Raw genomic sequence first — 25047 nt, forward strand, 5'->3', positions numbered from 1 at the left:
ACAGGTTTCAGATGTCTTGAAACTTGAAGATATTTGTTGATTAAACAATAATAACTATAATTTGTTGATTAAAATAAGATGAAAGGAAATAAGAAAGTGAGTAAGAATGGAATGACAGTAAATAAAATAACTATTGTTAATTCGACAAGGAAGCATGACAGCGGGAGTCCTAAATTCCCGTTACGATTAGATAATCGACGCTACAAACTGATCGATCCCCTTATTTCTGTTAGGATAATAGGGGGTGGTTAAAATTGAGTTTATACCGAATTAACAGGTATAAATTACAACTATTTATAATTTCTACAAGTTTATGTTACTTATTGTGGAATAATCGAATAATATTCCGCAATAGTGAAATAAATATTTGTAGAGTAAATTCTACAATAACCAAATGGTAATTTGCAAAATTTGTTTGCAGAATTTGATCCCTTTTTATTGTTAAATTTGTTACAGCTATGCATGAAAATTTGTTAATATTAATGGCTTGCAATTTGTGAGTTGTGAAACTTCACTAATAATATTAGTTCAATCGTACAAAGGACTCAAAGCTTACATTATAAGAATATCAAAAACAGTGATTAAAGATTAATAGTTATAAAAATACTGCGACGAAAAAATTAAAAAGCGTGTAGGAGAAAATTCAAATATGGTTTCTGCCATCGTCATACCGAGTAAGTGTTACATTTAAGAGCTTAAAAAAAATTACTTCTGAGTTTATACAAATTGACATGATGATAAATTCCTTCGACAAAATTCCTTGCGCATGAATAAATCCAGTGATTGGACACTAAATTCACGGGTCCGATACACCTGGCACAATATTCGAGCAAGTTCATGTAATTTAAAAGTTTCTCCATTGATTTGACATCGTTGAATTGTGTTCTTTCAGACACTAAATTTACGTCGAAACTATGTAGGACTATATTGCGATCATTAGAAGCATTTATGAACAAAATTGTGAATGTTTCTTTTCTTGTAATAATTGTAAAGTTTGTTTATTTTTTGTAGATTATAAAGTAACCAAGAATAGTTAATTAATTAAACATTGTAAATATTCGCTTGTTTTATTGTCGGTTTTTGGGTTCACACTTTAAAAATCGATTATTTGATCGTAATTCGTATACGATCAAAAAGTATATTTAATAATATAAATAATTGGTAGTTCCTAACTTGGCAATATGAGACTAAATTTTTCATCGAACGTTGAATGAAGACGTTCAAATAAATGAAAATTGAAGAGAATTAAGAATGGTGTTGTAAAACGGAAAACAATTTCATTTGAATTTTCACGAAGTATTGTTGTAAAGTATTATTAAATCGTATGTACGTTGTATTAAGCATGTATGATATCGTATCTTGAGGAGTAAGATTACTAAATAAAGTTTCGAAAAAAATATACAAACACTACGATGATAAATATCATTCAAATTACTATTAAGAAATATAATTGCTCAATAATAAATAGTTTATGTAGATTAAATATGAAGGAAGTAGAAACTTTTCGAAACATTTCAGTATATACTGCATAAATACAAACATACAATTAAGTGCAGCAAATCAATTAATTAAGCTAAAGATTGGTCTTAGACATAATGTATTCTACTTATTAATAGTTTACATAGATGGTTTACATCGAATATTATATACAATAATATAAACATGTTTGAGAAGCAATGTACAGTCTTCAAGTCTTCTGCTTCTTCGCACTTGATGCTCCATCTTGCTCATCCGACTGAAATATTGTTTGTGGTTGAGTTTTCTTATACGCTGGGGCGATCCAGTATGGATTCTCTTCTGCTACTTTTGCATATTTCAAAATAGCCTCTCGAGGATCTTGGTCATCTTCTATTCTCTTACTAAGTCCCAAATTTCGAATTACATAAGAGCTAAGCGTTCCACCAGAAGATGCAACTCTGCCACCCTGCCCAGAAGTAATCGGTAAATCTGGTCTTCTTGATTTAACAGGATCCAAACGATCTTTTTCCATTTGTTTACGAACAGATTTAGGCCTGTCCTGCCTGAACAATGGAAGTGCATGTGGTGTAATAATCTGTTGGGTTGACATTACTTCAATGTGTTTTTGTTTCAAATGCGTTTTTACAACGCACAATTTAGCTCCTCTTAAGCTCTTCTTAGAATCATAATATACTTTAACTATTCCATTTCCACAACCAACAAATATTTGATTTAGTTTTGGATGCCACAATGTTTTAATAACATGCGAGTTTGTTACGTTTATTTCATTAATTAGATCAAAGGTCTTTGTATCATAAAATAGTATTCTACCGGTATTTTGATTCCTATTCAATGATTCTCCTGTAATGAGAATTGAATCATCTGGATTAAACATACAATCAGTTGTATCATATCTGGAATATAAATTGTTTGCTTCAAAGACAGGTGTTTTAAATGCTCTCAAATCCCAAAGCTTCAACGTATCGTCGCAACTTCTGGTTGCAAGCATTTGTCCGAGATAAGAGAAACTTAAGCTCGATATCTCACTACCCTGTGCATGTGCATTCCTCTGAATCAGCGATGGATTCACAAAATTTTTTCTATGATCCCACATCTGTATAGAACCATCTATACAACCACAGGCAACTACAGTACCTTCTCTGCTATAGCCACATGTAGTTGGTATTGTTTTAACTCCATTTTGTGCTCTACACTTTATCAAATGTTTGTGAGCACGTGGCCTATATAAAATCCATATTCTACAAGTACTATCTTGTGAACAAGTAAGGTATTCTTCCTTTGTAAATGGATGCCAACAACCACTGTTTAATCCTGCTGTATGACCTTTTGTACGTGCCATGTCTGATATATATTGATCGCCTTTCACGGTTTCGCACTTTTCAAAACCATCTCTGTCCAAAACTTTCGCTTGTGCAGAACCTGATACGACTAATATAACATCACCAGTCATTGAATATTGTAGACATTTAATCGGATGATTTTCACAAGGTTGTAGCGTTCTGAAACTTCTCATAGATGAATCCATACCAGCAAAATCCCAGAAACAAACATCATAATCGATAGAACCTGAAGCTAATCTTGCTCCAGAAGGATCGGCTGCAATAGCTGTTACTGCTTTTGTTCCGTGAGTCATTGTAACTTCATGACTACATGGAACTTTGTCTTTCAACTTTAATTCATCTTCGGTATCAGATTCATTGTCATCTTCGTCGCTCTCGTCATCATCATCGTCTTTATCTTTTACTTTTGTAGATTGTTCTGACAATGTTGAATTCTCAAGCCCGTGAGGTATTGGAGGGCCAATAAAATCATCCTCTTCATCCTTGCTATCATTAGCATTTTCATTATCAGCAGCATCGCTACTTTTAGCTTCCTCTAATAATTGTGTTTTAGTCTCTTTATCTGTAGCTTTTGTTTTCTCAGACATTGCTTTGTTAGTATTAATAGTTTTTGTAATATGCTCCAACATTTCTTGTACATCAAAGGACTTGGCCTTTTTACCAAAACCAGTTATGCCCATAACCTCTTTCAAATTTTGGGATTCTTCTTCATCTTCTGGTTTGATTTCATTCATTTTTGTTATATTAGTTTCTAATGATTTTTTACCAAACGTACCAAATCCAGAACTTACAGATTCTGTATTTTTCGCTTGTTCCTGAGATAAATCTTTACTGATCTTTCCAAATGTTATAACCTTTTTCGTGTTCATGATTTTATTATATTCACAAAATTTATTCTTCTTCGATAAAATCAATTTTTTTATTTAAAATTTTACTTCAGACATTCCATAAGATTTGACATATTAAGTCAAACAAACATTGGAGGTTATGATGTCTTGACACTTGCTTAATTTAGGAGGAATCTTAATAGAATTGATACAAGGAGTAAGCTTAAACTTCAAATAAGAATATACGATCACAAAAGTTCATAATTTCATTCCTAAAACACGTATTTTTTGGAATTCAATATTTGATCGATTTGCAGGCACACAAATGCAAAGAGAAACAGAAACACAAAGACACAAGTCCAGCTACTTGCTCTGTAACGTTTGTCGGACAAATTGTGTACTGCCATCTATGAGGAAAAGGGGGAACCGCAACTTGGAGTATTCATGGATAGATGGCAGTACATACTTTTTCCGAAGACAAAAATCGAAGCCCTTGCTACGAAACTTCTGTCGGACAAATGACGTTCTGCCATCTATTGGGGAAATGAGGAGTGGTTATGGAAAGTAAAGGTAACAAGATATCCTTATAGAATAACTATAATTAAGTAAATTATTAGAATATCAAGTAATATTTACGTAAAAGAAGGACAATGCTGTAATTTCAACAGAAATCGGTATTATCACTCAACCAATATGCATTTCGTGTAAAATTATAATTTTTATTCAACAGTTAATCAAAGATTTAAGTTTCACATTTATATTATCTAAGAATCGTACGTAATCTCTTAATATATTCTAGCCGTATACAAATGTAAGCAACTATGAACGTATAAATTTCATTTGTTCGATCTTCTCCACACATTACCTAATTTCATTCTCTTGAAACCGATAGAACAGTAATTCTATACACACAGAATGAAGTAAATAAAGTGTCGCAATAAATTATTTTCTTCGAAACCATTGCAAATATCGATTTGCTTTATTAAACAAATTAAATAAGACAGCAGTGATAATTCTTTCAGATTGGAATACATTGTTTTAGGACTGTGACGAGGACGAAAAGGGAATTATACTATGCCATATTGATATACTATATTAATTTGTCTTATATTGTCATTGCAAAATATAGCAAGTATAGTATGTATATTAAAATAGAGTAAATTACATTATTCACGTTATATTTTATCCATATCAATATTCATATTTATTTAAATTAATCGATTCTTTGTTATTCGAACAACTCTTACATCAAACTGAATAATATTCGTTTATAGTATTCTGTTTCTTTAGTTTTCATAGTTAAACAATTAAACAAATGCCTTTTTCACAGAGCATCGAAAAATAAAGGGAATAATCACATGTTGTATTAAAATGAATTTTGTTAAATGTTTGAAACAATGTGAAGATATCTCGATATAATATTAAGAAAACGTATCTGCAGTAATTCCTTAGAAACTGGCTTGTAACACTTTATTTGGCTCACCTTATACGTATGAATCTGTCTTTTCTTTAAATATCGTCCTCTTCTCAATTTATAATACGTAATAACGAATATATATCGCATTTTTCAGCATCTACCTGTTCTTCGGTCGCGTAAGCTTCTTCTTCAATGTCTACTTTTGTTCCTTCAACTGTTATCTCTTGCATTCATATCGTTTTTCGCCTCGAAAATCGAAGAAACTTTCATCGAGGGTGGTTTTCACCCCCTGGTGCAGTAAGTACGAGGTAAAATCGTAGGATAACACGTGGCAGGTGGGTAGTGAGGCACAAAAGTACGTGTCAGCATAGTGAAAATACGTAATAAACATATTTTTATGCGATATACGAAAACTCGTCTAAATACGCGCTCGCACATGCACACACAACGAGGAATTCGTCGGAACAATGACCATCCCTACCACTTCCTGCTCGCACCACCTATCACCCTTTTCGTATAATTTCTTTCCATACCTTTCTGAGATATTTGATTAGATATTATTCATCAAACTATATCATTTTAATATCCTTTCCTATCGAACGATCGACCGGTGTATCCGAATCGACGATCAATAACTGAAAAATAAAATAAAGTAGTTAATTTTATTAATTAGAAAATGGAAATGATTAAGAAGCAAAGTCTAGAATTATGAGGTTAAATAAAAACGGATAAAAAGTAGTCGAGTTTTGGATCTGTCACGCTGACGTTTTTGATTTAGGTTTTTTTTTTTAGATCATTTTTTATTTATTTCAGATGTTATTAAAAATTGTTTGTCATACAGATAATTCGATGGAATTTCTTCTAATCTAATTTCCCTTTCATTCCTCGATCGATATTATTGGATCACAAACTAATTGCAATAGTTTGGATCATTGAATTTTTACTTGGCAAAAATCTCTAATCATCTTTATTTTATAGGACGCAAGATACAAATTAAAATTGTGGCTATTGATAAAGTAAACAGAGGCAAGTTGAGCAAGGCCATGGCATAAAAGGAAGTATGGAATAAGAGCGCCGAGGACAAGAATGCGTGAAATTTACGACGAAACGTAAAGTAAGAGTAAAAGTAGTTGGGAAATGTCAGAAAAATTGTCGAAAGCAAGGTGAGGCAAGACGGATACGATGGTTTTAAAGAGAGGAAATGTTTAGAGAGCAAGCAATAAGATGAATATACATGGTTCTAAGCAGATAACATAGTACTGCTAGCAAAGGACCAACATGAGAAACGATGAACAGGAAGAAGGGTTACCTGAAAGGAAAAGGACTAATGTTAAACGCAGAAAGATCGAGAATATTAATATTCAAGAAGGAAAGAGGCCAAAAGACGAGAGGAAAATGAAAATAGGAGCGACGAAGTGATGGCAGAAGCGAAAGACTTTAACAACTTGGAATACATTCCTAAAAAAAAAAAAAAAAAAAATGGCTGTAGACACGAGGATTAAAAAAAGGCCATTAAAAAATGTCGTGAAATTTACTTTCCATGTTTTGTACTCGAAATATACAAAATTTCCTATTTTATGTTTACTCGATTTATCGTATTTCTTCGTCTTCATCCAACGTGAAAAATATTTTGAGATATCTTCGTCCAATAATCTTTCGGACGACGAAAATTAATTATAGAAAAACAATGAAACCAAAGGAGACTAAATCAAAAAGAGCAAAAGAACGTCAGAATATCTTCTTTCAGAAGTAGAATGAAATAGACAAGACACTTTGTTGAATGCGAACATTTTTATTGAGCTACGCTGTAAAAAATTCGAGGCGATATTTTCTTTCAAGCGATTGCTCTCCATAATTCTCCATATATTTTTGTATTCATGAAATCTTTGTCGATGAGGGGTAAGAATAAAGACACTCGTGTAATTTTATTTTAATCGGAGGGTGCTCGGTGAAGAGCAGGAATTGATTTACGGGGGTGGTACAAAAATCTTGTGTCTTCTCTCTCACACGTTTCTTTCTCACTCTCATACACTCTTTTTCGTTTTTTTCCCCACTTTCATCATATTTCATTCGCACTTAACATTCTCTCTGTCTCATTCGCACGCGCTTTCTCACCTTTCCACACGAACAAATCCTTTTTCTCTCTTTGTTACGTGTTTACAAATCAGTGCGCTCACTGTTATAATCGATACGATCCAAGATTATGTCATATGTATGTATATATGTATATATATACAGAACAATCTTAAGTTGCATAATCTGGGAAAAAACGCGAGTAAATTCATCTACCGCGGATGTAGGATTTCGTTTCGTCCCTCTCTCGCTCTCACGCTTATTTTCTTCTCTTTCTTTTTGTTTTTCTTCGAATTTCATTCCTCTTGCTCTTAACTTTATCTCTCGTTTAAGATTCTCTTATCCACTTTACAAACGAATGACGCATTCGCGACGAGTGTTCCTCGAATTATCTTCTCGAGATCATTTTCATCGATTTATCTTTTAATTGTCGCAATAAAACTGCAAATTACTCGGGAGGTTCTAGAGAATCTTTTTCGGTACTATCACATTTGACGTTCCATCGAGAACACTTATCACTAAATTATTGCGAACCTGGCACGGATAGTTTAACGAATTATTGCCAATTTCTGACGTCGTAGTCTTACATTCCCCAATTATTTGTCACGAATATTTCTTTGTAATTTTCCTGTTACAGAAAACTATAAGGGACCCACATAAACGTAACATTTTGATATTTAGGAATGCGTAATGTTCCTCCAGAAATGGAATCAAAGAATAATATTAAATCGCGTGACCTGCGTTAAGAGTGAAATTTCATTTCACGCGACAAATTAAGAGAATTTTTCGTGAATTCAGCTACATGTTCCTAAATATCGTCCTTTGAATCTTTAAAGTATATAAATTACGTCGATTTCCATATTTAAGTGTACAAATGAATCATAAAAATCGTATCGTTGCACACGAAATTAAAATTAAATTTCACATTTACCTATTAAATACTTTCAACAACCTTTACAATCGCTCTCGAGTCTCCAACATTATTTAAAAATCCTCTCGATAAGTAGAATCAACCCTCGAGTAACCTACCTCTAAAATTTCCCTCGAGAAGATTAAATCAATTGAATCAATCAATTCGTTTTCGAGTCGAGAAACACTCCTGACGGAATCTCGTTACACAGCCTGACGTCGTGACAAACTGGAACTCGGTCCTGGCACGAAATCTACCTCGAACAACGACCCTCTGAACGTTTCGACTCTTTCGTCCCTCCCCCAATTTATTTTCTCTCTCCCTGTCTCGGTACGGCCGCGGTAGAATTCAAAAGCGAGAGGCAGCTTCGATAAAAAACGAACATACTTTTATAATACGCACGTATGGAATTATAATTATCGATGATTTTCTGTGTACGTGTCCTTATGTGTATAATATGCGTGTGTTGGTTTCATAAGATTCGATGCAGGCATACGTAGTTTGTCTTGCGATCTTGTAAAACTTGTTATTTGTCGCGTAAGCGTGTGTTGTAGCGTTTTTTTTATTAGAAACTAGAAATTAGAAGTACTAGAAGTTAGGAGAAAAATCCGACTATGCAATACTATAGAGATACGACTAACAGCAAATTATTATCGAATTGTTATTACTCTTCTTTTTGGAGTATTATGAAAAATTAGAAGATAAATGTGGTTACGACGAAGTAGTATAATATTTTATAGTCAAAGGGAGAGTCAAAGTGTTAACAAATAAATAAATAACGTCGGGGGATGATAATCAGGATCTCTAAGTGAATTATATGTAATAAAATTCGCGATATGATATATAATAAAATACACGTATGTTTCTCCATATAATGCAGTGTACTGCGACACAAAATTCATTCGTCTGCATCGAGTCTTACTCAGCTGCATTTAATGGTCGTCACGGAAATGTTCAATGTTTTCAATCGAGAAACTCGAAGACGTTCGTGCGACGACTGCCGGTCCAAAAATTCCTATCCTTCGATAAAAATCGTTCTCAGTCTGAAGGAAACAGGTTTGACGAAGGACGAAGTGACGATAAGTTCAAACGTCTGTGAAGGGAATTACGATGGTCTCAAAGAGAAACGAACGCGACGTCGTCCGAATTTTAATCTCGGATCAACATCGTGCAACTTGTTTAATCCCATGGTACATTTTAAGGAATTTGAAGAATTTCAATTCGAATTGAAATTTGGGGAAGTTTCAAGTCAAGCTTGGATAGGTTTGATAATTCCTCGTAAAATTTCTAACGCAAACTTTCGTGCCTTTTTTATTAATTTATTTCGACTTTGGAAGCTTCTTCTCAAAAGGCTTGAATTAAAAAGTACAAAGCAAAAGCTTGCGTTGGAAATTTGCCAGAAGAAAGATGAAACACTGCTGCAAGTATCGTCCCTATTCTTCTTCTGTTGCTTCTCTCGGTTTTGATATTCTTGCGGTCAGAAAAAAAAGAGCGGATCTCTATTGGGAATCATCGCGTTTTGCATCATTGAGTCGATCGTTTTCTAAACAAATACAACCGTATTTTTCCAAATATCACGACTTACTCTCGTTATCCTAAAATGTAGAAAACGAGTTTGAGTTGCTGGCGAAGTTACGCGTTGACATCTTGCAATCAGAAAAACGAATGATTTTTCTCACCGTTGTATCGTTATAATTAAAAAATTTCTTCGAAAGATATACAGCACGAGTCTCTTATATATTTCATCGTCGAAATATTTTAATTATTGCTATTCACTCGTGATATTTCTAAAAAATCTTCGCAAAAATTCGATGTTCGAAAGGGTATGGAGTGAATTCTGGCGATTTGAACGAAATCTTCGCGGAATATTCTTTAAGATGATGCAATGGACGTTTCTTTTTTCTTTTTTTTTTTTTTTTGGTATCCGACTCTTTCAGCGACATCAATTTCGTCGACGATCGCATCTTTTATAAACGGCTGGTAAAGAAAAATCGGATCTAAGAAACATAAGAGAATTTTTACTGTTTTCTCTTCATTCTTGGACAGATACATTGATCAACGATTTGAAAATGAACAGGCATTTTTTTCTTGTAGACACTTTCGACGTTTGACAGGCTGGTTATCCTTAGAAATAAAATTCTACTTATCGTTGTGCATTCATCGTTCAACACACTTGGATAAATTTTTGTTAAGCGTCGTTCTTCGTCCATCACTCGATCGAATGAAATCGTTTAAAATTAAACAGAAAAATTCCCATCTAGTGTGACAAAATAGCAAAAATTCGGTGATACTTGAAAAATAATCAATGATCGTTCTTAGAATTGAAAACATTCAATTATATCCATACTTTTTCAAAAAATAGGATTTTTATAATAAATCTGTGTATATTAATTCGTATAAACATGTTGATTAGAAAAGAAACGAACGAGAACTGTTGTTTTTTTCCTCCTGAAGTGATCACTGTTGCCCTCTTTCTGGACCATTTGTCGAACATCTGTTGCTTCTCTCTCTCTTTTTTTTTTTGCATTTTCTTTTTAAAGAACAATAAATCCGTATCGTTTCGCCGTGTACCTAAGTGCGAAAATCCACGTGTGCTGCGTGTACTACTGGTAGTAATAATAATCAAAGATAATCGCTATTTGTAATTAAAAAGCTGCTTCTCATTAGCGCTGCGTCGCTGCTCCTCTCGTTACAAAGTAACTACGAGTCATTTAATCGTTACATCGAATGTATCGGTATCATTTACAGCCTAAAATACTGAGCAAAGAACGAATAGATCTGTGATCGATGATCCTCGATCGAGCCTCCCCTTTCCCATAATCGCATTCGGAATTTACCTCACGCAATCCATTCTTTCTTTCACATTCATTCCTTACAATTTTAATATATGCGTACTTTCTTTTGAAAATTTCGATTTTCAAATTTAGTTACTTTCATTTAATTTCAATGGCGTTTCCTTTTGTTTCTCGATAATTAATTCAAATATTGCTTTGAATTAAATTCAATATTTAATATATTCACTCGAAGTGATATGTAATTTGATCATCTATGTTTCGGTTTTTTTTTTTTAGATCGATGCTTTATTCTGACTGGAAAAATATAATTTATTACTCATTTTTTTCGTCAGACTGTTAAATAATTCGAGATCAGTTTCCAGTTATTGTCAACGGTCATACCAATCGATAATCGAACCATAACACCTTCGTTAACAACATAACATCGAAGAAAATCGTGATCAGAGTTCGATCAGCGTGGAAAACGATTTATACGGGGATGATCGGGGATCATCGATCATCGCTTTTCACCCTTATCACTGCGTGATAAATCGCCGGAGGGGGTGAAAAAAGTAAACTCGGGAGGTCGAGAACGAAAAGAGAGGAAGAGAAACCAACGTACGCTTACGAGCATTAATTAATTCGAGATATCTTGTAAAAAATTTTTTTACAACGTGTATACGCATAGACATAGACGCACGCATAGTTGCTCAGTGTATATACGTACACACGCACTTGTATGTATAACATGTAGGTATATATATATAATTTATATACCGTTATTGCGCAGGCAATTGTTCATTCATTAGACTTTTTTTGTCATTTTCTTTTCTCTCTTTTTTCCTTTTAGTCGTTTTACCATTTTTATACCTGTCGGTATATTTTACTATATTTTCCTCGCCTCTTCCCCCGTCGCACTTGCGTTTTCATCCCTACGTTTATGGCAATAATATCAATAATATAATTATAATATAATAATAATATAACAATAATAATAATAACCGTAATAATAATCATAATAATAATAGTAAGAATATTAGTCATTATCTAAATTCTCTCCGTATTAATTTTCCCGTTTTCTTTTTCACTTGCCTCGTGTGTATTTTTTCTCTCTAATCGTTTATTTATTTATTTATTAATTTATTTTTTTTTTGGTTGTCTGTATAAAGGACATTGCAGTTTTACTTCGTAGGTGGCACTCAGAATTGTATTTTAATTATTTAATTATCTTTTGTATTTCTTTTATTACTCCCGAAATATCTAATTGTTCGTCATGGGTCGTCCAGCCATTTTCTAATTCGCCTCCGACAATGCCCTTGCTTTTATTTAACTTAAACACGTATATCTCCCGAAGATCGCAACACTATGTTTCCCTTTTTTATTTAACGCAATTTTTATCATCCCCCGCTGCTTTCTTCTAATTTCCTCGTATAATCTTATTTTTTAAACGTCGCTTATAAGCAATAAAAAAAGAAGGTGCTCTCAGTCGATATTAATCTTAATTTTGAACTTAGCTACGTGTATTTATCGTGACGCGAAGGACTCCGAAAATTTAAGAAACTTTCTCTCTCTCTCTCTCTCCACGAGCTGCACATTGTAATTTCTCCTTTAATTATTTTTGTGTATCTTTAAACATTATTTTTCGTCTTACTTTATGAACATCGATCTTCTGCCTGTTATCTTGTACTTTCATTTTATTTCTTTTAATTCTTCTTTAATTCCCCTCGCTGTTCGTTTCTTTTATTCTTCCTCACGATGTTACCGAGTAACGAAAGAGAACTTTCCACGTGCAAAACAAAAAAGCATCGTTTCAAGAGGGGAATACATAGTAATTTGTGTATCTGTGTATGTGTGTAGATGAGTGTGTATATCGATTAACACGATTAAAAAATTGCTCAAAGGAAATGTAGCGTTAATACGGGGTAGAAACCTCGAAGGTAAGTTCACGTTCCAACGGTAGGATTAAATGTGTCGATACCATGGAATAATTGCGTCTATGTAATATGTACCTGTGTATGTGTACTTGTGTCTTTGTGTATGTACGTGTATAGCTTTCTGAAACGCCGCTCGTGCTTTTCATTCTCACTCTTTCCTCTCGTCTTCTCGCTCTTTCAAACTTAAAAACTTCTTGTACCACGACGATATTGCTGTGCGCTTGCCAATCGATTTTCTCTTAATCATTCCATCAAATTTATCGACAATGTTGTGGTAACTCGGTCAAACTAGTTGGAGAAAATATTTAGAGAATATAAATAAGTCGCTTTTCAACGAAAATTTTGTAAAAATTGTGTTTGAATAGGTGCCGTTCTCTTAAAAGGTGATATTAGTCAGAAAAGAAAAGAGCAAAAATATCTTTTTTCCTTGAAGTGAACGTACATATACATATGAATGATCAAGTGTAATAATAGATATAGTGCTTTGCTTATAATACTGAAGTCACTAATCATTCATAATAATGCCTCGCGATTAGTAACGCAGTGTATAATAAAAAGCTTGGAAGAAACCGGAAATGCTACATTACGTGAAGATTCTACTTAAAATATTAAACACATAGATTTAATACAAGTAGAAAAATAAGTGATCGAACGAACGAGGAAACTCTTAGGCTTGTGCATATGAAGTACTGCCTTTTTAATTGAAATAGTTTAATAGAAAAAATGTGTTGAAAATAATTTCCACGTGCTTTGTTCAGTATACTTTTTCAACGACTGACGTTTCATTAAAAATCTTATTATAAATCTGAAAATAGATTTATTTCTAAATGAAAACTCACATGAAAGAATAACACGAACATTCTGATCATTTATGCTGACCAATAACGAGGTTACGACTTTTTATTACAAATCTTCTTAACACTAAATACACTTAATCTATATCAAATATCTTCTTCTTTAATATATTTGATAATTGACATTAAAACAAAATATATTTCCACAAATCCATCAAAGTCAAACTTAAACGAAACAAAGTTTCATATGCATCAACCTAACAGAGTGTTATTATTATTCACCAACATTCGTCAAAAATCGAGTTTGACGAATCACAAATTGCCAAGCTCAACGACACAGTATCCAAAGTGATCTAGTTACTCCATAAAAGAAGTACATGAAACCAACTCCAGTTAACAAATCAAAGCCAAAAGGAATCTCCAGGAGAAAATCGATCGGCGGACGCGTATTCTATCCTGGCGCCACATTTTCTAGATCCTCCAAAAGGGAACGGAAGGAGTCCACAGCCATCCGAATGAATCATTAGAATCATTATGTCGTCGATTGCTCAACAACGCGTCGCGTTTCAGTCGTAAGCGAGCTGCAATTACTTCAAAAAGGAAGGGGAAACCTTGGCCTTAACTACCGTGATCCTGGTCGAGTTCGTCCAACGATTCTAATCTCGCGATCGGCGCCTCGTTTATCGTGAATTCCCAGGAGATGTCTTCGCTCGTTTGCCTCGAGGACTCTTGTCTTTGTCCCGACGCTTGACCTATGCCATCCTCTCGAGTAAGTTGTCTGCCATCTGAACGTTGACTACTTGCTAGATCGGTGGAACCACGATGGTTCGTTGGTTCTTTTCGAGACTCGCTACTTCGAGGACGTTGAGAGCTTCCTCGATCCGATACGGACACCACGCAGCTCCACGGATCGTCCCCTTCCGGTTCTGAACGCTTGTTGAACGAACTGTACCTGACGAATTAATTGCGAGATTAAGGCGAGAGAATACTAAAGAAGGAGCAGTGTATGAAATTTAGAATTGAATTAGAGAATTGTTTAGAATATTCGATATCAAACATTCTTAATACCTTGTAATCGACAGAAAAATGTAATTTTTGTCGACTTACCCACTCCTGAACTCTCCTCTCCTAAATGCAGCAGGTTGACTATGCCACCCGTGCGGCAGATGTGCCTGTTGTGTGGGTGGTGGCACGGCTAGATCGACGGGTTGGCTCTGTGACCTTGTGGGTGCTGTTCTCAACGCTGTCTGCAGGGCCGTCGCCAGGGCGGAACTATCCGACGTGACTGTCAATCGTGACGTACCCGAGGACGTTGACGCTGGCTCCTTCGTTGGAGGCCGACTGCAGATGGAAATTAAGGAAAGAATTAATTCGTTTTAATCGAGATCTACTAGCGGCCGCTGGCGTCCGCTATGAGTAGCAGCGAAATATACTTGAAGCACGTGATTTATGTACAAAGGGATTCGGTTAGGCCTCTAATTCCTCTAAGTGTCCCGAACAGTGTCGCAAGTCTGCCTGATTGGGACTCCTATACAAAAATTCGCGATTAATCTGACATCGACATTATTTAATTTATATTTCTACGGAACGTGGTCTGTATCGACCGGCTCCATCTCCTCGTTCCTTGGTACGCTAGTGTTCAAAAGGAGAACGAGTCTTGAATTCAGTGCTAAAAGGTATACGGTAGAATCTCGATAGTTCTGGGAAGAAACGAGTGAATCAGATTTGGATTCCTTTGCTTTTTTATTGCGAAGACAGCTTACGACGAATGGCTCGAAGATACCGATCGCGTTTCCAGGATTATAGTTTATTCTCAAGACATGGTTGAATTTAACCTGTTAACTGGGAACACCTTGAGACTATCGAGACTGTACTGCACTTTTCTAAATGGAAACTAGCAAAACATACGTATGCTTGTGCACTAATGAAAACATATGCCCTACGTAGTGGCGATTCATACTCGCGGGAATCAGCTACATATTGAATCTCTTACCTCTGTCCATCGTGATGGAATATTTTTAAATTGCTATGAAGGCAAGTTCTGTTAAGATGTACAAAGAATGGTAGTGTCGTGTGGATTACTTGTGGAATTGAAAACTAGAATTTTTTCCGTGGAAAATTTTAGAACATTCGTGTTTGATATTAAAATTTAATATTTTAGAAAATATTTTGAGACAAATTTGAGAATATCTTTCTATTTTAACAGTAATAAAATCTTTTTGGAATTAATATCAAATTTTTCGATCTCCTAAGTGTGTATCTTGTTACAAAAATTTATACACGTTTACAAAAGCTACCAATATTAATGTTTAATATTGAAGATCAATATATGGACCAATTTGGAAATATTTACTGACAAAATATTTAGGTGTATAATTTATGATTTTTTAAAATGTGTATTTTAGTACTAACTGTAAGCATTAATTAAATGTTTGTTCTATCGTGTAGAGAGAAAAGTACAATGGAAAGCTCTATCTAAAACGATGATCTTGGAAATTTTCCTTCAAACAAATTGACAATGGTGTCGTGATTAATTTGATGTCGTTAACGAGCAAACGAATCGAGGAAACATGGCTTGACATACCCCGCGTGTTCACCTTCAAGCTTCGAAAACGTGCTACGTCGCAGAATAAATAAAAATCCTCTACGCACGCGTCGTATGAAAGAATGCTCGATCGATATTCTAATTAAGGAGATAGAAAACAAAAAGATAGGCTCAGCAAGTTAAACAAAGAAATCGATCAGAAATATGTAACCTAACGAAAGATCTAGGCACTAATGATCGAGAAAAAAGAAAGACCATTCTAAGTAGTATTTCAAAATGATTCTTGATTTAAATGTCGATGTCAATTATTCATTCTATTTGATACAATATATTAAAAAACAAATAAAAAAAGTAAAAAATGATCGAAATTACAAGGGCAAAGATTAGTTAGAAGATAAGGAGAGTGGAAATGAGATTATTTAAAGTCACAACGGGACAAGTTTCAACTAGCAACAATTTTCGCAAATGCAGTAAACTAGCAGCGTTACTTTTATGCAAATTTTTATCTTTATCTTGATGTTTTGCATTAATATAATTATGATACTCCTGCCTCGGTTCTACTTGCGCGACACTGCTCGCAAAAAAAGGGTTTCAAAGAAGAGTATGAGAGAGTATGGTCACCTTCGGAACTTGTCCAACCTTTCCAAAATAAAAGACGTCGAAATCAAATGCAACTGATCCAGGGATTTCGAAAGAAAGCTTTCCAAGAATAAAAATATCGATTACTTCCTAGGAAAAACAGAATCAGTTTCTACTTGAAAAAAAGAAGAAAGAGAGAAGATAGAAAGAGAGAGAGAGAGAGAGAGAGAGAATAATGGTTTAAAGAGAGAACAATTTATCTACGGTCCTGATAATCGATGCCGCGACTTCGAATGTTTCCAACCACGTCGATTTGAATTCAAAGAAAGATAGAAAAGAGAAAGAGAAGACACATGTTACATCTGCTGTGACGAACAGTAAAACAATACGGTAACATGTGAAAAAGATGGCGACTCCTTGATATTTTAAGATAAAAATAAGGTGTGTTTTGAGATATCAAATATTCACAAAGACATTGACAAAGAATAAAGAACCTAAACTTTAAGCATTTTCTAAATATAGTAATATACCGACAAAGTTTGGAGGCACTTTAATAATTAGACAGCAATCTTTTTACCATGTTACTGTGCGAACGATAGGATTTCTAATTTACCGAATTGAATCGCCAACACTCACCTAAACAAACTGTGAGACGTGCTAGGCTGAAGCTTTCCATTTCCATTGTTCGACGGCGGACCTGTCGGCGGTTGCGGTTCACTGGCCGATCGTTGGACTAATGCTGGAGCTCTACTACTTTTCGACAGCCCGGCCGAGGTGGTTCCAGGCATCATCTCGATGCTGGAACTTTCCCTCGATGAATTGAGCGTCTGTTGTAGCAGATTCAAAATCAATCTGATGTCCTCACCCATAGAATGCTCCAGTGAGGTCACTTGTCGCGATAGTTGGTCTATTCTCGCGTTTATCTCTTCTACAGGCCGGCCTGGTCCACTTTGAAAATCACCTAGAATTAGAAATAATCGGATAAAAAAATCTGTTCAACTGTAACTTGAGAAATTTTCATCTCAAAATAGTTTTAATTGATGTTAGGCGTGTACCTATTAATTCGGTACCTTTTTAAAATTCAATTTTTAATTCAAATATTTGTCTGTCTTACGTTTCGAAGAATTTTGTAAAAGTGTCATCTGCATTTATATGTAAAAAGTTCGTATATATTGGTGCGATGTAAATGTCTCGATGATAAATTTAATATTTCGAGATTCATAGATAAAATTTCAATTTGGTTTAAGGGGCACCTTTTTATGCGACCTCTTCAATATCTATTTTTCATTTCTCAGCAATTTTCGGATAAGTCTCCTCACGTACACGACAAACACATATGATTCACGAGCAAAGGTGGCAACATTCGATCGTGATACAATACACAAACGACGGGGAATGAAACATGGAAACACAATTCCACGCACCATGAGATTGTGGATGTTGCGGTGGCGATGGCGTGGTATAATGACTGGATGTCGTCGAGGTTGGATGCACAGCGTTTTGGCTGAGGCAGCTTTCACCGGCGGCTGAGCTTCTCCGTGTTGGTTTCGTCAACGGCGTGGTCACTGGATAAACCCAGGCACAGAAGTATCAGTACCACGATCCGGGAAGTCAGACACGAACCTTCCTAATCTCTAAAAGTGCCTCTTATCTCCAAAGAAAAGAAGGGAACCAGAAGGAGGAGACAGATAGGCAGAGAGCCACAGAAGAAGAGAGAAAGAAAAAAACTGAGAAAGAGCGAGAGAAAAAAAGAGGTCGACAACTCTTGTATAAATTATGTTATTTTCCAGGGACTTAATTGCAATTGTGTCCCAGTTTCTTCAGCATTGGTTCATCGCCAGCTGATTATTGCGAGATAAACATTGTGTGTCTGTTCCGTTGCGACGATTTAGAAAAACTTGGCCAGTCTACTCCGCCAAATGGATACTTACTCTGCTTGGCAAGGTAATCGTGACTCGTCAGTGGTTGAAGATGGATCTTGTGTTGACGTAGGTCCGGTATGCTGCGCTTGAGATGGGTTAGCATGCCTGAACAACCAGGTTTCAAGGTGTTAACGAACTCGGGAATCAAATGCAAACGCAAAGCTTATAAACGCTGCACGCTTAACCCAAACGCCTCTGATTTGCTTAGCTCGAGATGTGATGAGACGAGCTCGATTGATCATAAAAATAAACTAAAATGTTTTAAATAAAAATATTGTAGAATACGACTTTTAAGATTTTAGAATTTTCTGAAATAGAAATGTTCTAGAATATAATTTTAGAATGTTTAAAGTAAAAATACCTTAGAAAATAATTTTAGAATAATTTGAAGGCAAAATATTTTACAAAATTTTCCCTCGTCAAGCTCATCTCTTATATCAAAGAAAAGGATAATTCTTTTTTATTTTAATCTAGATTTCACATCGTATTCTATTTACCTTAAATATTAATCATAAAAGAAATATCGCTTCGTAAAACGAAGGAAAAAAGATAATACTGGCGATCTTGAAATCTTAAAAATCTATATTTTGAGTACTTTCATTCCAAGAGAATTCCCTAAAATATATACAAAAATGTTGTATGGTTACAAAATTGTTATGTATATACGTGATATGAATATCTACAAAATTATAATTTCAGAGACTTCAAGATCACATTACAGATCATACTACGTCGATCAAAGCGATTGGGCTAAGGGGATGTTTTAGCGGACAGAAAAAGAGGGAAAGGTAGAAAGAAAGGAGGAAATATGTCGGTCGAGTAAAGCTCGTGATAAAATGATCTATGCTACAGAGACGAGATCTTAGAAAAAAAAGTGTCTATGGTGGAATGAAGATCTTTATGAGACACGAACTAGTAGCCATTGAATCAAGATGAATCTGATTGAAACTGTAATTTGGCGATCGTGAAGTGGAAAGGGGGACAGATTTGTAATTTTCAAGAAAGTTTCTATTTTTCATTAGCAAGATTTTATCTAATACAAAGTGAAATTGATGTACGAAAAATTTGCTACTTTAATATTTTATAACTAGACTGCGAATACTTACGACGAGAATATACAAGGATGTGTACTTACAAATGTAAAGATATATAAAATATCAAAAGTACTACGTTTTATTTAAGTTTCGATACTGTATTTTGCATAAATATTCGCAGTCTATAACAATTCAGCGTCCACAAGGTTTCTTTAAAACTTTCATATTTACAGATTAATTTCATAGAATTTCTAATAAAAGAATGAATTTACTAACGATAAATGAGCGGAAAAGATCTTGAAAATACTAATAAGCTCTTTCAGCAGAATTTTCTTTCTCTCAACACAGTTACTATTCGTGATTAAAGCAAGTGAAAAAAGTGGGTGAAAATTGCACAATTTCCAATCAAGTGTTAGTAAAAAGGAAAAATTCACATCCCACCGCTTCCACTCCAGGACTACTGTATAGTTGGAGGCAACTGCGATTACTGCACTCTGCTAGATAAGATTCGGAATTACCTTTCCACAATAACGTTGTTAATCGGTCCGGCAAAATCGGTTCTCTTCGGAGATTCTAAGCGGTCCAAACTCGTGTAACGAGTAATAAGTATATAAGATAAATAAAGGAATAAAGGGGCAAGCTGAGCTTCTCAATAAATATATACAACGTTCCGAGAAGTATCTATATCTCTCAAAATATACTTTTTAAATGATAAGCGATAATCGATGTGGCAGGTGTTTGCGAAGCAATGATTCAAAAGTACTTTCCTGAATCATAAGGATCTTCCAACGACCACATGTATAGCAAACGTTCGAAACCGAGTAAATCGTAACAGAAGTCCTTACTCGAATATGTATTAAGAATATTCTATTTATCGTGCAGAGAACAACATTCCTCAGACAGTAAGTAGAGGCAAACAAGAGAAAGAGAGAGTTACAGAGAAAGAGTATTACTCCACTCCGATGGGGAAAAATGGAGTAAAAGAGAATCGATCGACCGAATACACGCGATTTTTCTCACCGGTTATGGAGTTCAATGTGGAACTTCTTTGCTTTGGCTCGTCGAACTCTAGGTTCAATGGTGTCACGTCTTGGCCGGCTTTGTCGGTACTGAACTCCAGAATTCCATGACCACTCCCTTTGTCGCTGTTTTTGGTAGCAACGAAGAAATATGTGAGTTTGAGTGAGAGAAAGCATTTATTCGTTTGCGTGGTTTTGATTGAAAAATTCTTACTAGTCTTCCTGATCACCCTGTAAAGAGTCTTGTCGACCAGTAGGGATAAGATTGGTGCCAGGACCACCGGGTCCTCGACGGTATCTTGGTGGACGGAAAGCGAATCTCCTAGCGTCGACATCGACGTCCGTTGGAGTACTGACGGGAAACCTTGCTGATATTGGATCAACACCAGCCTGTTCCTCCTGTAAATTAACACGAAATTTCATTAACTCTTCCAAGCATGAAGTAAATACAAAATTCTGTTCTTGTATGTTACATATTATTAACGAATAAAGAAGAATAGAAACGCTAGAAAGCGATTACAAACGCTGAATTGGCGTTTGACACTGACCAGCGCACATGTGCGCAGTTTGCGTTAGGTCAGGGAAGAGCTACGACAAAGACGGACATAATAAAAGATTAAAAATTAATCTTCCATTTAAATTACAGTATCTCAGGATAGATAAGGGATATCGAGTTAAACTAAAAAGCATTTTAAAAGGGAAGCTTCCCTTATCCATTACCAATTATGAATAAAAGGATACGTAAATAATACGTACATCTCTCAGATTAAAAGTGATCTCGAGATTCTGGCTAAAGTGATTGGAGAACTCCGGATAAAGAGCCAAAACGTCGAGTAAATCATCCCTGTGTATCTTGTGCAGGTCACAGTACGTCAACGCACGCACGTTACAAGACGCTTTGCCGACAGTCGGATATATGCAAGGATTCTCCCCGAATATGTCGTCCTTGGCCAGGATTGCCATCACAACGTCGCCCTTCAATATCTCTATGCTGCCGCGCGATATGAAGTACAGGGACGTTAACACGTCTCCTCGATGAACTAACGTATCACCGGGTGGCGCGTGTGTCGTTTTAAATTTTAATGATAACGCCCTAATTAAAAAAAAAGAAGAAAATATTAATCAATTCATTTTTTCATTTTGTTAAACATCTAGCTATATGTATACCCTTGATGAAAAAATATTCATACATTAATTAAGACATTAATAGTGTTTTAAAAGATATCTAGCTTACGTACCTTAAACAACCAGGACTGGCACCCTCGAAGGCTCTACAGTTGTTTAAAAGATTTCTATTCAAATGAAGACAGATGTCCGCCTGAAGGCACTCGGGGAATCCTTTTAGAACGCTGTTCATGTCGATTCCGTTCGTGTACGTCCAAGCATGTTGAAAGTACTCTTCCAACCGTTGACGAAGCGGATTAGGGATCTGATGGAACTTGATGAACTCTCGAACTCGAAGCATTTGCGTATGGTATCTTGCTGTACCGCTGTAAAGCCTCTGAATGATCGCTGAGACGTTACCGAAGATACTGGCATACATCAAAGCTGGAACAAGGTATAGCCGAGTTAATTCGTCGTACGTACATTAGTTACTAATTGAAACGATTACATCATTCTGATCGATGCTTACATCCGATTAGCATAACGATTATAGTAAATATCTTCTCGGCATCCGTGTTTGGAGCCACGTTTCCAAAGCCCACTGATGTCAAACTACTAAAGGTGAAATATAGTGCTGTGATATAGCGGCTCTAAAAATGGACAGAGGTAAGAGCTTTAGTTGAAACGACTGATGAAGAACTATTTTCGATTCTAGAATAATAAACGAGCGTTCGGGTCGTTTCGCGTGACATTAGATTAGCCACGAAACGACGTTAAAAAGTTACAGTTTGATGAGTTTATTCACCCTTATACTCGGCCCTCCGGTGTTGTTGTGAAAATAAAACTGATGCGTGTCGTTGGCCAGAATATCGAGCCAACCGACTTTGCTCTTCAGCGTTGGTCTCTCAGCGTTTCCTATGGCGTACCTTCAACAAAACGATTCTATCTTTTATCATTTTGTTTCCATTTGAATCTATTACAAATTTAGAAATAATATTTCCTTCGCTACAAAATTAACTTCTTTCACAAATTCTTTTCTTCGACTCTTAAAGGAAAAGAAAAACGTGATACGTACGTCAGTCTTCTGACTTTAATATCATTTTATGAATAAAAAAGTATTTTGATATGACATAAATAATAAAATGACATTTCACTATATCTAGAAAAAAATTGTAAAAGGTATAAAAAAAAAATAATTGATTGATGAAAGCTAAAAAATGCGACACATCGTGTTCTTCTTTTGTAGTCTTCAGACATAATAATACATTTAAACACGTTTTTAAATTTGTGACATATTATCAAGTAGAAACGCTATACATTTAAGGATTAATATCTCAAATTTTTTAACAGGAAACTCACCATATACACGCCATCCAATGGGCACTAAGAGCGAAGGTGCCCATCAAAAGGAGTAAAACCGCAGCTCCATATTCGCTATACCTGTCGATTTTCCTGGCTACTCTGACGAGTCGCAGAAGACGAGCAGTCTTCAATAGTCCTATCAAGGTGGTCGTCTGTAAAGAACACGTCACACTTTGTCGATCTCACGCTCGGCCGTACGACACTCTTGGTTCTGTGCTCGAGTTTTCCGTGGAAGCTAAAGTGAACTGACTTTGGCCATCAGTCGAACATCAGCCACGAAGAATACCAATTTTATGATAATTTCATTACGGACGATTCAATAGGATTGCGTTTGGAATTTCACCCAATTCTTTCAAACGTGATTACGTTTAATGCTGGATATTAAATTTTGATTTTTATTCTATAGCACTTTTGAAGAACGAATTCGTATTGCTACAAGCAATGGGATCATGTAAATAAATTAATTTTGTGCATAGACTGAGAAGAACACTGAAAAATACAGCACATAAATAGAAATGTTTCACTCTTTCTTATTTCGCCTATATAGCTACTAATTATCACGATAAGTATTTTATTTTGCCCTTTTTGTATATTTTTGTATATTATGTTTTGCATCCTTAAATTTATAACAATTGTTTTAACTCAAATATTTTCTATAATTTTGCCCACTATGTATATTTTATACATTCTTGTATACATAAATTTTCTATGTATCATAAATATAAAAACATTCGCAGTCTGCTTGCATATTTCATATTTTAGATACACTATCTTGGTTGAATGCAGTGACCCGATAAAAAATGTAACGCTAGATAGAAACGTAATAAATAATTGATCTGGCCTGGATATACAGACATTCTAGACTAACAATAAGCATTCCACGTAATCAGGTTTTTATCGAACGGTCTTCCCTTGGTTGCAACAACGCCAAAGTCAGTTTGACAGTCTGAGTTATGGGTTTAACCGTAGTTCTTACGAGGAATCTCTAGTACGCCGACTGTTGTCCTCGAGTTCGATCGATCGAGACGTCGGTCACTTTTAGGTCAGTCAGAAGCTTTGCAATACTTAATATCCTCTTTTCATTTCTCAGGAATATTTAATCTTCATAAGAAAAAAAGAGCGAAATAAAGAAAAAAAAGTTTTCTTCGTTTCAATGTAATCTTTCATTTAGACAAAAAGAAATTGGAACCTGCATTTTTATATGTGTCAAAGAGGCGAGGAAAAAGGAAACTGCAGAAATTTCAACTGACTTTCGAGCAGATAGTCTCGTCCATTGCATTCCCAAGGCAATTTCAACAGAAATGGTTACCCTCAACTTTGTAAACTTTTACTATTGAAGTAGCTACGTTCAATTGAATTTACCACTTTATGTGTAAATTTCTTATGATAGAGACAAAAAGCAACAAAAATGGTAGGCATAGTACTTACTAATTGTAATATCCACTCGAAACACATAGTGATTAATACAAGGAGCGAAGGAATACATTTTATAAGGATGTTATCGATGTTATAGCGAAGAGTATAACAGAAGAAATAATTACAGTTTCGTATAAATCACTAATATGCCATTAACCGCTTCGCTACCACAGACGAGATATTCCGTATGCTTTTTTATTAAGGCGGAAGTTGTAATTACGGAAAAACCGACTCGTGGGATATTTCGTGCATTGTATGAACAACATTGTATGGCGAGATATCTCGTCCATGGTTGCGAAGCGGACCGAAAGTTAGGAGATATGTACAAAATGAACATAGGAGAAGTATCTTGCATGATTACAACTAATCTATCAAAGTTTTCAGAGCTGACAAACTTCTTCATTTATTCCATTTGGATTATTCTTTGTATTTTGAGTAAGTATACCTTGGAGATTCGATACTTTGAAAGTTCAGTGATTTATAGATCTGTTGATCTGGGAATTTGGTACATTGGAAAC

The 25047-nt window shown here is 35.1% G+C and overlaps 2 protein-coding genes and 1 long non-coding RNA gene across 10 annotated transcripts in view; 1 reads left to right on the plus strand and 2 right to left on the minus strand.

Annotated features, from left to right (window-relative positions):
• The first annotated feature begins 23 nt into the window (after window positions 1-23).
• On the plus strand, window positions 24-8992 carry LOC117151801. The gene is made up of 3 exons (XR_004461929.1): window positions 24-35; window positions 4921-4926; window positions 8601-8992. It is a non-coding gene; the product is annotated as an uncharacterized LOC117151801 (long non-coding RNA).
• LOC100745116 (gastrulation defective protein 1 homolog) lies at window positions 1581-4019 on the minus strand. The gene has a single exon (XM_003484965.4). The coding sequence runs from the start codon at window positions 3686-3688 to the stop codon at window positions 1688-1690; it is 2001 nt and encodes a 666-aa protein (XP_003485013.1). The 5' UTR covers window positions 3689-4019; the 3' UTR covers window positions 1581-1687.
• Window positions 8993-9949: 957 nt separating the features above from the next.
• LOC100745445 (potassium voltage-gated channel subfamily H member 6) overlaps window positions 9950-25047 on the minus strand; it is a 144219-nt gene continuing 129121 nt past the window's right edge. For 3 of the 8 annotated variants that reach the window (XM_024367865.2, XM_024367859.2, XM_012386410.3), the window contains 13 exons: window positions 23111-23265; window positions 22557-22677; window positions 22281-22401; window positions 21886-22195; window positions 21404-21740; window positions 20862-21046; window positions 20649-20773; window positions 18604-18699; window positions 18097-18237; window positions 17309-17633; window positions 16715-16792; window positions 14656-14889; window positions 9950-14500 (listed from right to left, as the gene is read on the minus strand). In XM_024367865.2, coding sequence (XP_024223633.1) covers window positions 14167-14500; window positions 14656-14889; window positions 16715-16792; window positions 17309-17633; window positions 18097-18237; window positions 18604-18699; window positions 20649-20773; window positions 20862-21046; window positions 21404-21740; window positions 21886-22195; window positions 22281-22401; window positions 22557-22677; window positions 23111-23265 — 2562 coding nt within the window. In that variant the 3' untranslated portion in view covers window positions 9950-14166. The remainder of the gene's footprint in view (window positions 14501-14655; window positions 14890-16714; window positions 16793-17308; window positions 17634-18096; window positions 18238-18603; window positions 18700-20648; window positions 20774-20861; window positions 21047-21403; window positions 21741-21885; window positions 22196-22280; window positions 22402-22556; window positions 22678-23110; window positions 23266-25047) is intronic. The other 5 variants (XM_024367878.1, XM_024367885.2, XM_024367872.2 and 2 more) reach the window with 5 other exon arrangements.

This window comes from Bombus impatiens, unplaced genomic scaffold, assembly GCF_000188095.3.
Source record: "Bombus impatiens unplaced genomic scaffold, BIMP_2.2 scf_0027, whole genome shotgun sequence".
Lineage (NCBI taxonomy): Eukaryota > Metazoa > Arthropoda > Insecta > Hymenoptera > Apidae > Bombus > Bombus impatiens.

Excerpts from the sequence above, each read along its gene's own strand:
- LOC100745116 (XM_003484965.4), bottom strand. The coding sequence starts at position 3,688 with ATGAACACGAAAAAGGTTATAACATTTGGAAAGATCAGTAAAGATTTA.